The following is a 12,927-nucleotide window of genomic DNA, read 5'->3' as shown; positions in this document are numbered from 1 at the left end:
CCAATTATCTCTAGATCTCAGGTAGACAAAGTGTGCTTATGGCAAAACTTGATTTGTTCATGCTCACCAGCAGAACTGCAGTGTTACAGTTTCATAGCTGTCTTTTCGGTATGTCTAGGAATTAAAATTGGTATAGTTTCTTCTCTCATTGTATTTTTATTTATTAGTTTAAACCAGTGATTCTCTGGGGGAAGTGAAGCAAGTGGGTAGATAGAGGGGAATAGATTGTAGGGGCATATAAAATACCGCCCGAAAAAGGCAAATTTAATTTCCCATTGTTTATATAAAATTAACTTACAGGAGTTCCCCTTGTGGCTCACTGGATTATGAACCCGACTAGTATCCATGAGGATGTGGGTTCAATCCCTGGCCTTGCTCATTGAGTTAAGGATCTGGCTTTGTCTTGAGCTGTGGTGTAGGTTGAAGACACGGCTCACATCCTGTGTTGCTCTGACATAGGCCGGCAGCTGCAGCTGTGATTCGAACCCTAGCCTGGGAACTTCCATATGCTGCACGTGTGGCCATAAAAAAAGGAATAAAGATAAAGAAAATAAAGTTTACCACAGAAGGTAGTACAAAACCCAGTAACATTTTCTTGACTGGTAAGAATGTACCAAGGAGGCACAAATTAAAAAATAACAGTAGCGAAATTCCTTGGCTTACAGCAAATTATTTTTATATATGTAAAGTTACTAGTACCTTTGCTTATTTCAACTGAGGAAGGATTTGGTACCATAATTTTCTGTTTATTTGAAACTTATCAGCAAGACTTTTTGTTTGTTTTCATACAGTTTGCGGTTAGCTTTATTGAATGAAGCGAAAGAAGTGCGTGCAGCAGGGCTACGGGCTCTTCGATATCTCATCCAAGACTCCAGTATTCTACAGAAGGTGCTAAAATTGAAAGTGGACTATTTAATAGCTAGGTAATTTTCCTAGAGCTCTCTGTATTTCTGTACATTTTAAAAAATTGTGTATTAATTTAATTAGCATACCTACAAGAAAGTATACAGACTTTTAGTATATATAAAGCCTGATAATTTTTACAGATAGATGCAACCAAGTACTCTGTTATCCCACATAAGATAGGAAATGTTTTCAGCATCCCTATCAAGTTCTCTTGTGTCTCCAACCAGTAGTAAACATTACTTTGATATTTCTTATTTTAGACTAGTTTTTCCTATTCTTGAGTATCATGTACTAGAAGTATTCATCTTTACTCTTTTCTTTTCTCAGTGTTATCTGTGAGATTTATCAATTTTTATTTTTTTTTAAAAATTTCTTTGGAATATTTTATGTTATGAATAGAGCATAATTTGTTTATTCTGTTGATGACTTTTTTTTTCCCAGAGTTGTTTTCAGTATTTGGCTATTTTGAATAAAGCTACCCTGAACATTCTTGTACAAGTCTGTTGGACATGTATACTCAGTTCTCTTAGGTATATAGGTAGGAGTGAAATTGCAGGGTGATAAGTTTTATGTATATTTAACTTGAGTAGTTACTGCCAAATAATTTTCCAAAACAGTTGTACTGATTTACACTCTTACTTACTAGCAGTGTTTGAGAGTTCAGTCTCTCCACATCATCATCAGCATTTGCTATTTTCAGTTTTTATAACTATACACCTTTCTACCATGGTTTTCATTGTGAGTTTCATTGTGGTTTTAATTTTATTTCTGTCATTTGCTTGTTAAGTATTTGGATAGCCTCTTTGTCCTTTGCTCATTCGTAAATTGAATTGTCTATCTTACTATGTAGGCGTTCTTGATGTCTTCTGGATATGAATCCTTTTGCGCACATGTATTGAGAATATCTTCTCCAAGCCAGTCTACTTTGTCTTCTTACTCTTTTTAATTAATAAAATCCAATTTAGCAGCCTTTTATTTGATAGTTAATGCTTTTGGCCTCTTTGGAAGATAATACCCTATGTTTTCTTCTAAAGGTTTTATTCCTTACATGGTGAAGTAGGTGTCAGGTCATGATTCGTTTTTCTCTCTTTAGATATCCAATGTGTATTAGTAACATTTTTTGAAAATATTTTCCTTTCATGTCTAAATTAGCTTTATTTTGTTGTAAATCAGGTAACTGAAAAGTATTGATCTATTTTTACATTTCCTATTCTCTTTAGTTGGCCTGTTGTCTAATGATTGCAGCTTTACAGTAAGTGTTGATATCTGCTAAGTCCTCTAGCTTTTCTTCTTCAAGTCTCTCTTGGCTATTTTAGGTTCTGTATTTCCATGTGAATTTTAGAGTCAATTTGTCCAATTCATAAAACTTTGTGAGGTTTTAGTAGTTATTGGATTGACGCTCTGAATAATTTGGAGTGATTTAACATCTTTTTTTTTTTTTTTTTTTTTTGTCTTTTTGCCTTTTCTAGGGCCATTCCCATGGCATATGGAGGTTCCCAGGCTAGGGGTCGAATTGGAGCTGTAGCCACCAGCCTACACCAGAGCCACAGCAACACCAGATTTGAGATCCGAGTCGTGTCTGCGACCTACACCGCAGCTCACGGCAATGCCGGATCCTTAACCCACTGAACAAGGCCAGGGATCCAACCCGCAACCTCATGGTTCCTAGTGAGATTCGTTAACCACTGTGCTACAACGGGAACTCTGGAGTGATTTAACATCTTATAGAATCTTCCAAACCTTTATTTATTTGAAACTTTCATTTCTTTCAGCATTTTGTAATTTTCTATGCTGAGGTCTTACACATATTTATTAGGGTTTTTCTTTCTTTTTGTTTTTTTTTTTTTGCTTTCTAGGACTCGTACCTGAGGCATATGGGAGTTTCCAGGCTAGGGGTCAAATAAGAGCTGCAGCTGCCAGCCTGCGCCACAACCATAGCAACGCCAGATCCAAGCCGCACGTGCGACCTACATACACCACAGCTTGTGGCAACATTGGATCTACTGAGCAAGGCCAGGGGTCTAACCGGCATCCTCATGAATACCAGTCAGGTTTGTAACCTGCTGAGCCACAACAGACACTCCCTCTAAGTCATTTATTAAATGATAGTATTAATGTAATTTTTTTTCCTTTTTCATAATTTTTGCTATTAATATCTAGAAAAATAATTGTAGGATTCTATTTTCTGGTTTTGTATATTAACTTCTTATCTTGGTGCTCTTGCTAAATTCACTTTTTAATTCTAATAGTTTTTAGGCTTATTTTAGAGTTTTTATATATACATGAGCACTAATTACAATTGACGACCACTTTATTTCTCCCTTCCCAATCCTACTATTTTTCTTTTCCTCGCCTTATTGTGCTAGTTAGAATATTACATTGACTAGAAATGGTAATTGGACAGCTTTATTTTGCTCCTGAATGCAAGTTGAACGTGTTCATTTTTTTGGCATTATTTATGATACTTACTATAGACTTTTAGTGAATTTCTTTGTATTCCTTATTTACATTCCTAAAATAAACACCTCCTGTTCATGAAGTCTTTTTACTTTAAATATGACTATATTTAGTTTGCTAATGTTTTCTGGAAGATAATTTGCAGCTATGTTTATGAGTGGTATTGCCCTTTATTTTTCTATTACTCTAATATCCTTGTTTGGTTTTGGTATCAAGTATGTTTATAGAACAAGTAGGAAAATGTTGCCCTCTTTTTATATTCTCTAGAAGAATTTACTTAAGATGAGTATTTCTTTCTTTTTTTTTTTTTACCATACGTAATTGGTAGAATTCAATGAATTTGTCTAAGCCTGCGGTTTTCTTTTTTAGAAAGTTTTAATATTATGGATTCAATTTTTTGAACTGACACAGTATATTCAGATTTTCTACTTCCTTCATCAGTTCTTGCTGAAGCTTTCTTTTTTTTTTTTTATTTTTTATTTTTTATTTTTTTGCCTTTTTGTCTTTTGTTGTTGTTGTTGTTGTTGCTATTTCTTGGGCCGCTCCCGCGGCATATGGAGGTTCCCAGGCTAGGGGTCGAATCGGAGCTGTAGCCACCGGCCTACGCCAGAGCCACAGCAACGCAGGATCCGAGCCGCGTCTGCAACCTACACCACAGCTCACGCCAACGCCAGATCGTTAACCCACTGAGCAAGGGCAGGGACCGAACCCGCAACCTCATGGTTCCTAGTCGGATTCGTTAACCACTGCGCCACGAACGGGAACTCCTGCTGAAGCTTTCTTATTGCGTTCATATTTAGAATTGTTAAACCTTCGCATTGGACTAATCTTTTTTTTTTTTTTTTTTTGCCATGCCTGTGGCATATAGAAATTCCCAGGCCAGGGAACAAACCCACATCATTGCAGCAAACGGAGCTGCTGAAGTGAGAGTGCCAGATCCTTAACCTGTTGGGCCACGAAGGAACTAGAGCTAAACCTTTTATAGTTATAAAACGTCCCTCTTTATTCCTAGTAATACTTCTTTTATGAGTGTTCATATTATCTAATATTAATATAGCTATAATAACATTCTTTTATTTATGGTTAGTGTAATATATCCTTTTCATCCTTTTACTTTTTATCTTTTTTGTTCTTATATTTAAGTTTCTCTCCTGTTAACATTACATAGTTTTTGTTTTTTTTTTTAATCTGGTTTGACCATCTCTGTTTTTTAATTGGAGTATTTAGACAGTGGCTAGAGGGTTTTTTTGTTTTGTTTTTTTTTTTTTCTTTTCTTTTCCCTTAGGGCCGCACCTGTGGCATATGAAAGTTCCCAGTCTAGGGGCGAATTGGAGTTGCAGCTCCTGGCCTACACCACAGCCACCGCAACACCAAATCCAAGCCGAGTCTGTGACCTACACCATAGCCCACGGCAAAGCCTGATCTTAACCCACCCACAGAGTGAGATCAGGGATTGATCCTGCATCTTTGTGGATACTAGTCAGGTTCACAACTCGCTGAGCCACAATGGCAACTCCCAAGGCTGGTGGTTTTTTATATGCAGAGTCTATGGACTTTATCCAAAGTAATTATATATATATGAGTTTGTCATTTAGCCATTCATTTTCTCGTGTATTTGACTTTGTTTGCTATTTTGCCATTGGTATTCTATTTGTCACATCTATTCTTTGTTCTTGTCTTGCTCCTCCTGTTTCTTTAGGAATAATCAAGAATTTTTTCCTCTTCTATTAATATTTTGGTTATAAAGTCTTCTTCCTCTAGCAGTTGCCCTAGAGATTATATTTATCCTAGATATATTAAAGTTAACCACTTTTTTACAACCAGAACAATGTAGGAAACCTCTTACAGTTTAATCATGTCATCTCCCCTCTGACTTTTGATTTTTATTTCTACGTATATTTATAACCCCACAGAATAGTCTTGTTATGGATTAAAGTGGAACTATTTACATTTACCTATGTTATTTACCTGTTCAATATTCCTTGCATTTCCACACTTTCATCTTGGGTCACTCTCTGTTTTAATGAATTTCCTTTGCTATTTTCTGGTAGTGTAGGTCTACTGGAGTTGAATTCTCTCATCTTTTATTTGCCCATAAATGCCTCTATTTGCCTTCTCAGTTGAAGGCTGGTTTTCTAACTGGCTACTGTTTTTCAGTGCTTTAAGTTACTGTCTTCTAGATTAAAAAAAAAAAAATCTTCTGAACAATAAATAGCCTCCTTGTTTCGTCTTTGTAAGTGATGTGTCTTTTTCTCCTTTGGTTACTTTAGGTTTTTTCTGTTATTTTCTCTCCTATCTCCTATCCTCTGGTACTCCAGCTATAAAATGTTGACTCTATTTTGCTATCCCACGTGTCTCTGATGCCCTTACTGTATTTTCAGTCTTTGTTGACTCTTTGTGCTTCAGTGTGGTTAGTTTCTAACCTGTTTTTTTTTGTTTGTTTGTTTTTTTTTTTTTTTTTAATAGTCCTCCATCCTGCTAGTAAATCAGTCTCTTGAATTTTTAATTTGTTATTGTATTCCTGTAATTTATATTTTACTCTCAGTTAAAGATTCTAGACCTCTGCTTTATTTCTTCATTGATTTTCTTGAGGACAATAATTATTTCTAGCCCTCCTATGACAACTCCAGTATGTGGAATCACCTGTGTTCTGTTTCTCTTGTCATTTTCTTTTCTTGGTTTTTGGTTACTTGACCCGTTTTTTCTTTGTTTTAAGGCATACCTCATATTATTATGTGATTGGATGTGAACATTGTATATTAAAAGTTTGTGGTGCTGTATCATGTTATTTTTCTCTTAAAAGAGTTATGCTTTATTCTGAAATACTGGCTCATCACATTGATTCAATTAAAATTTGGTTATTACCTTTGCCTTTGTTCTAGGAGGCTATTTGGAATCTCAAGTGAAAGTGTAGATGTTTGGCACCCTTTTCATCCTGACCAGCCTTGAGCCCTAACATCTTTCGTAGAATATTATATACTGACTGAAATTTCCAATCAGTTCTTTGGCTTCTCAGCAGCAGCTTTTTGCTTGATTTCTGGGATTTTAACCCTGCCTTGGAGGGGATTGCATGCAAATTCTTCCTTACTTTACTGTTTTCTTTTCTCTGAGATTTTTTTTTTTCCTTCAAGTTCCAGGCATTTTGGCTGTCCGTAAAGTTCATTCTGTCTCTCCAGTACAGCAAGATTTTTGCTTTCTTCTAGGACTATATTCCCAAACTGGGGATTGACAGGTGTCCCTGGGGACAAAGAGGAGTTTGTGCTTCTCTTTCCAGGGATTATTATCTACTACCCTTTAAACAGTTGCTTTATAAAGTACTTTATTTAACCTTTATAGTTATTTTTGGCAGAAGGATTGGTCTGATCTCTTGTGGCCAGAAATGGATTCTATGTTTATTTACTTTTTAATAAAATTGCTTCAGAGTAATTGTATTCAGATAACAGAAAATTCTTTTTGAATAGCAGATTATCTATTGATATATAAAGTATTGATTAGAATAGTGAACTGAATTAAACATAAGTAAAATTGAATTATTCTGCCACATAAACCAAAGGATTACTATTATTATTTTTTGGCTGTGCCCATGGCATATGGACATTCCTGGGCCAGGGAGGGAACCCTTGGTGCAGTTGTGACCTGCACCACAGCTGTGGCAATACTGGATCCTTAACTCATTCCGCCACCTGGAACTTCCCAAAGACTCTTTAGAAATTGAGTGATTTAATAACTTTTACAGAAATGTCAGTTAAGTGATATTTTGGCTTTAATTTTTGAAGTACATTCAGATTTCAGATTATATTTTGGTAAATAGAATTATTGTGGCTAATATAAGATGTTTAACTTAGTCATAATATGTAAAACTTAAGGCTGTGGTTAAAAATCACAATTCAACTAAAACATAGGCCTGAAATATTTTTTCTTCACAATTTTCATAAAATGTCTGTAACTTTATCTAAGATAGGTAAATTTTTTTTCAGTAGATTTCTGATACTTTGCTTTATGGATATGTTTATTATTTCAGTATAGACATATGTTATTCTATAAAATATTTACTATATACTTTCCTGGAGTTTTAAATGAAATAGTTTTTAATGTTTTGTTATAAGAAGTAATAATTATTAGAGGTATTAAATTAACTAAATAAGTATCTGCTGGTACCTAAAAATTGCATGTATTAAATTTTTAAAATGCTATATTGACATGAAGATGGGTCTGATCTAGTGGTATTATACAAAAAATTGTTTAATGAGTTTTTTTATCAATAATTAAATATTTTGTGTATTATTTAGGTGCATTGACATACAGCAGAGCAACGAGGTAGAGAGGACACAAGCACTTCGATTAGTCAGAAAGGTAGGCTCTGTGTCTGAGAGTAAAGGCAGATTTATGATTTTCATGTTAAGCATTTTACGTTTTTAGATTTAGACTGTTTTGTGAAATCTTTCTATTAAAATTTGAAGACTGAATACTCATTAAACATTTTTATTTTGTTAAAATTATATGTGAGTTAAATAGGTCTATTAAACCTCAAGGTAAGCATAGTTATTTTGTGTAATTACTCTATTTGATTAGGTATAGCTAAGACAGTATTTTTTTTAATTAAATATTGTATAAATTGGAAAGAATATTTCTTCCTTTAGTATACATGTTAATGAAATAACTGCTTTGATATGAAATTGAAGAAAGAGGATTACTTGCTCCCCAGCCTCATTTTTTCTTAATTGTGTGCTACAGTTAATACTATTATGTGAATGTCAAAAATAGTTACAGACTGGTTGTTCTGAAGATGAATTTGGATACAATCAATAGGCAGTTGCAATAAATAATTCAGGCTGTTGTACAGGATAAAAGGCCAAAAATTTAAACTCTACAAGAGAGGGTGTTGAGAATAATCCATAATGATTCTAATAAGAGATCTTCCAGTACTTTTTCGTTGTTATTTAATGTAATGTCATGCCCTAATGGCAGGGAACCGAGACTTAAATTGGTTAGGGTATAGCTTGTATGAGAATTTTTTCATGTTTTATCCTAAAGTATCATATTCTATCATGAGCCTTATGTAGTATACGTTTGTTTTAATGTAAAAACATCTAAAATTATTTAATAGTTAACTTTTTTAGTTCTTTTCTTCCTTCCCTACCTTGAAATTCAGTGCATGCTCCAGAATTGCAGAATGCTGAGTTTGTGCATTTACTAGATCTCTTCTCTTTCCTTTTTCTTCCAGTGTCTAGTTTGTGGTTAGTAATAGTACTCACAAGTGAGTGTAGTAGTAAGAAGTAAATGGGTGAGTTGTCTTCAAAGTTTACAGTTCTAGTGAGAGTGACATTGGAGATAGATTAAAAATGTTTGTTATAGGTAAATTGTTATGTTGGTGTCATGATTTGACTCTTCAGATTTAAATTCAAAGGCTAGGTTGGTTTTTACCTATTCGTACAGTCTCCCCTACTGCCATGATTTTGAGAATTCAAGATAAGAAAACGAAGTTTATTTCTGAAGAACCTAGAATAACTCTTTGGTTACTTGAGTCATGTGTGTGTGTGTGGGTGTGTGTGCCTGTGTATGTGTGCGTGTATGTGTGTCAGCGTTTATCATACTTGGAATTAAATGTGAGAAATTAAGATATATATTGATTATATTAAAAATAAAAAACTTATTACAAGTAAACATAATGAATACCATGTTTGTATAAAAATAACTATATTTTCCAAAAAGAAAATTAGTGTGTAGAGTGGCACGATTTTAGATTTTTGCAAATTTCTTTAGCATTTATTCTGATAGAAGATAGCTGGATTATCATATTTGCTTCTGCATTCAATCTGTTATGATTTCACATGCAGTGGAGCCTCTGGATAACTTCCATATATACTTGTGAGAGAATGTGAGTAAAAAAGACAAATAATGTCTTCGTATTACTATGAAAATAGTTCTAAGTTTGCAAAATCTCTGAAAATATCCTAAGGACCCTCAGTGTCTTAAACCACACTTTGAGAGTTGTTGCATTAAAAACTTCATTCAGAAGAAAAAACAACTCCAAATGGATTAAATTAAATTCATCTTATTTGAATTATTCACTAAATATTTTATTTCAGTTCTATATAGTGCTTTGTGCAAGTTACAATATAATTTATAAAAGAGCCCAGAAGAAGTAAACAGACCCTTAAAAATAAGTAATGCCATAACAAAAATATAATTTTATTTTGTTATCTTTTGAAGAACAGAGTAATTTGAGGCAAATGTCATTTGTGGATCCAAGGATCAGGCTCAGAGGAAGAATTGTGTCACAGGGTTCCTCCTTGGTTTAGCTAAAAGCGGTTAGTGTTAAAGGGAAAGCACACTTGCTGAATGAACTGTAGCCTCTCTTAGCCAGAGGAACTATAATTTCACTAATACTTTTTTTTAGGATTTTATTTTATTATTATTTTTTTGAGGATTTTTATTTATTTGTTATTTTTTTATTGTAGCATTTATAATAGTAAAAAAACCAAAAATGATAGTCATCTAATGCCATTGAATTGTATACTTAAAATTTTTTTTAACTTAAATTACAGTTAATTTACAATGTTCTGTCAATTTCTGCTGCACAGCAAAGTGACCCAGTCATATGTATACCTACATTCTTTTTCTCATATTATTTTCTATCACGTTCCATCACAAGTGATTGGATATAGTCCCTGTGCTCTACAGCAGGACCTCATTGCTTATCCACTCCAAATGCAGTACTTGTAATGATCAAAGCACATGTTTCTTTTTTTCCAGCAACATCTTGGCAACTGAGCTAGCAGAAATTAATGTTAATAGTATAATTGCTATGTCACTATGGGTTTTTTATATGTGTTCAAAACAGTTTTTACATTTTCTATGAAAGTGTTAATCTTTTATTAATTTTTGTCTTTTAGGGCCACACCCATGGCATGTGGAGGTTCCCAAGCTAAGGGTCCAATTGAAGCTGTCGCCGTAGGCCTATGCCGGGGCCATAGTAATGCGGGATCCAAGCCACGTCTGCAGCCTACACCATAGCTCACAGCAACACCAGATCCTTAACCCACTGAGTGAGGCCAGGGATTGAACCCTTATCCTCATATGCTAGTCAGGTTCGTTAACCTCTGAGCCACGATGGGAATTCCAAGCATTAATCTTTTATATTTGAAAGTAAAAGCAGAAACATTTGTTGCTTTGTAATAAGTTGGCTTTTTGAATAATTAAGGAATACTCAAGTTAACTTTTTCTTCTCTTTCACCTATTTCCTTCATTTTAAGAGATTTTGTTGTTCCCTTGTTTCTTTTTCAGTGTCTCGGAAAAGACAATGCTTCCTGGCTTTTGTGCCTCTCATTTTCTGTATTATTTTCCCATTGATCAGCTCTTGCTACTCTTTATCTAATTTAAATTCTTATTGCCTGCCTCATTTAAGCCATTATTTTCTTCTTATGTCATTTATTAATTCATGTAATAAGAGATTAATGTAGCATAGATTTTATATATTTGAAAGGGATTAACTTAAGGGATATAGAGCTAGATATCAGCAAATCCAGAGTGAAAAACTCAGTTCTGCAAATTTCCAAACCTACACTGGCCTATGAGTCCTTTTGGTGTTAAGGCCAACCTGCTTATCTTGGCATTTAGAGCCCACTTAGGGGTCAGCCAGTTATGACCTGTCTCATTATGCCATTATGTGTGTAGACAAGCTGCCCTTTACCACTACTACAATCATTATTTCTGTCCTACTCTTTTCATTTCATTTCAATCCCTTTCTACATTGTATTCATCTTGCAGTCTCAGCTGGAATTTCAGATATTTCCCTTAGAGAACTCAGTATTTCTATAATTATTTTATAGCAGGTCTGCAAATTTATTACCCACTTACGGTCTTTAGTTTGTTTTATATATGTCTGTTCTATCATGTCAAAAAAAGATGATTAAACTTTCATTTTAGTAGAGACTAAATTCTATGACTTTTCTCTCATTGGTTACTCATTGATTTAGGAGAAAAGCATTCTCTGATTTACACAGAATTTAAGAGTTTATTTGGATAAATTTTCCATGGAAAATAGGATGAACAATTTCATTTATTAAAAAATTTAAATTACAGCCACAGGTGCAGCCGTAAAAAAAAAATAGACAAAAAGATTTAAATTACAGTTATCCATTTCATAAAACTACACTTGAGATTCTTCATCTAGTCAAATACACCCTCATTTACAAATGAGGAAACTAAGGCACACAGAGAGAATTGATTTGGCCAAGGTAACAGGTTTTTGTTTTTTTTGTCTTTTGTCTTTTTAGGGCTGCACCCAAGGCATGTGGAAGTTCTCCACCACAGCTCATGGCAACGCCGGATCCCTAACCTGCTGAGCAAGGCCAGGGATCAAATACGAGTCATCATGGATACTTAGTCAGGTTCATTAACCACTGAGTCACTACGGGAACTCCCCAAGGTAACAGTTTATTAATGGCCAATTTGGCCCTAAAAGCCAATTGGCCTGGCTTCTAGCCAGCTCTTTTTAGAGTACATTACATATGTTTTACTGTCTTAGGAATTTTTCTTATAAGCTCCTTATAAGCATAATAATGTATCAGTAAATATTAGCATATAAATTAATATTGTAAGTTAGGATTTTCTCACCCAAGATGATCTGTTTCTTTCTTTCTTTCTTTCTTTTTTTTTTTTTTTTTGGCCTTTTTTTAGGGCTACACACCCCCACAGCATGTGGATGTTCCCAGGCTAGGGGTCTAATTGGAGCTACAGCTGCTGGTCATGGCCACAGCCGCACTGATCCAAGCTGCATCTGCGACCTATGCTACAGGCCGTGGCAGTGCTGGATCCTTAACCTCCTGGACAAGGCCAGAGATTGAACCGCAACCTCACTGTTCTTAGTCAGATTTGTTTCTGAACTCCAGAAGATGATTTTCTCATACGTCTTTTCCCTTTCCTTTCCTTCTTTTTTCTCCAGCATTTTTGATTAATAGAGAATACTGATTAAGAAGCAAATGTAGACACTTTAGTAGATTGTACAGTTATTGGATATCTGTTTTAGTAGATTGTACAGTTATTGGATATCTGTTTTATGGTTGTGGAACAGTATAATTTCATTTGAACCTTATATCACATAATGTTGCTGAATGACACGAGATCTCTTGCCAATATAGATCTCTACTTTGAACCTTTATTGGACTTTACTGGATATTAATTTAGTTATATTGTATCCTCTAATTATGTCATAGTACAAGTGTTCTTTTTTTTTTCGGGCTGCACCTGCAGCATATGAAACTTCCCAGGCTAGGGGTAGAATCAGAGCTATAGCTGCAGGCCTATGCCACAGCCACAGCAACACCTGATCCAAGCTGTATCTGCGACCCTACAGTACAGCTCATGGCAACACCGGATCCTTAACCCACTGATCGAGGCCAGAGATTGAACCCACATCCTTACGGACACTATGCCAGGTTTTTAACCTGCTGAACCACAATGGGAACTCCCAAGTCTTATTTTTCAACAGGATTGTAAATATAGTAACCTCCAGAACAAATTAATTATCCCCAATGTTTTCTTCTACTCTCATGCTAAGAC

General features: G+C 34.6%; 1 protein-coding gene across 4 annotated transcripts in view; it reads left to right on the top strand.

Annotated features, from left to right (window-relative positions):
- RICTOR (RPTOR independent companion of MTOR complex 2) overlaps nucleotides 1–12,927 on the top strand; it is a 140,120-nt gene that overhangs the window by 55,994 nt on the left and 71,199 nt on the right. For all 4 annotated transcript variants that reach the window (XM_003359762.6, XM_005672429.4, XM_085002122.1 and 1 more), the window contains 2 exons: nucleotides 792–923; nucleotides 7,653–7,716. In XM_003359762.6, the coding sequence (XP_003359810.4) occupies nucleotides 792–923; nucleotides 7,653–7,716 (196 nt within the window). The remainder of the gene's footprint in view (nucleotides 1–791; nucleotides 924–7,652; nucleotides 7,717–12,927) is intronic.

Source organism: Sus scrofa, chromosome 16 (assembly GCF_054392235.1).
Source record: "Sus scrofa isolate SSC_HxYL_T2T_F1_AM1 chromosome 16, Sscrofa_HxYL_maternal_Yorkshire_Landrace_v2.0, whole genome shotgun sequence".
Lineage (NCBI taxonomy): Eukaryota > Metazoa > Chordata > Mammalia > Artiodactyla > Suidae > Sus > Sus scrofa.
This window is presented reverse-complemented; position numbering and strand designations above follow the sequence as displayed.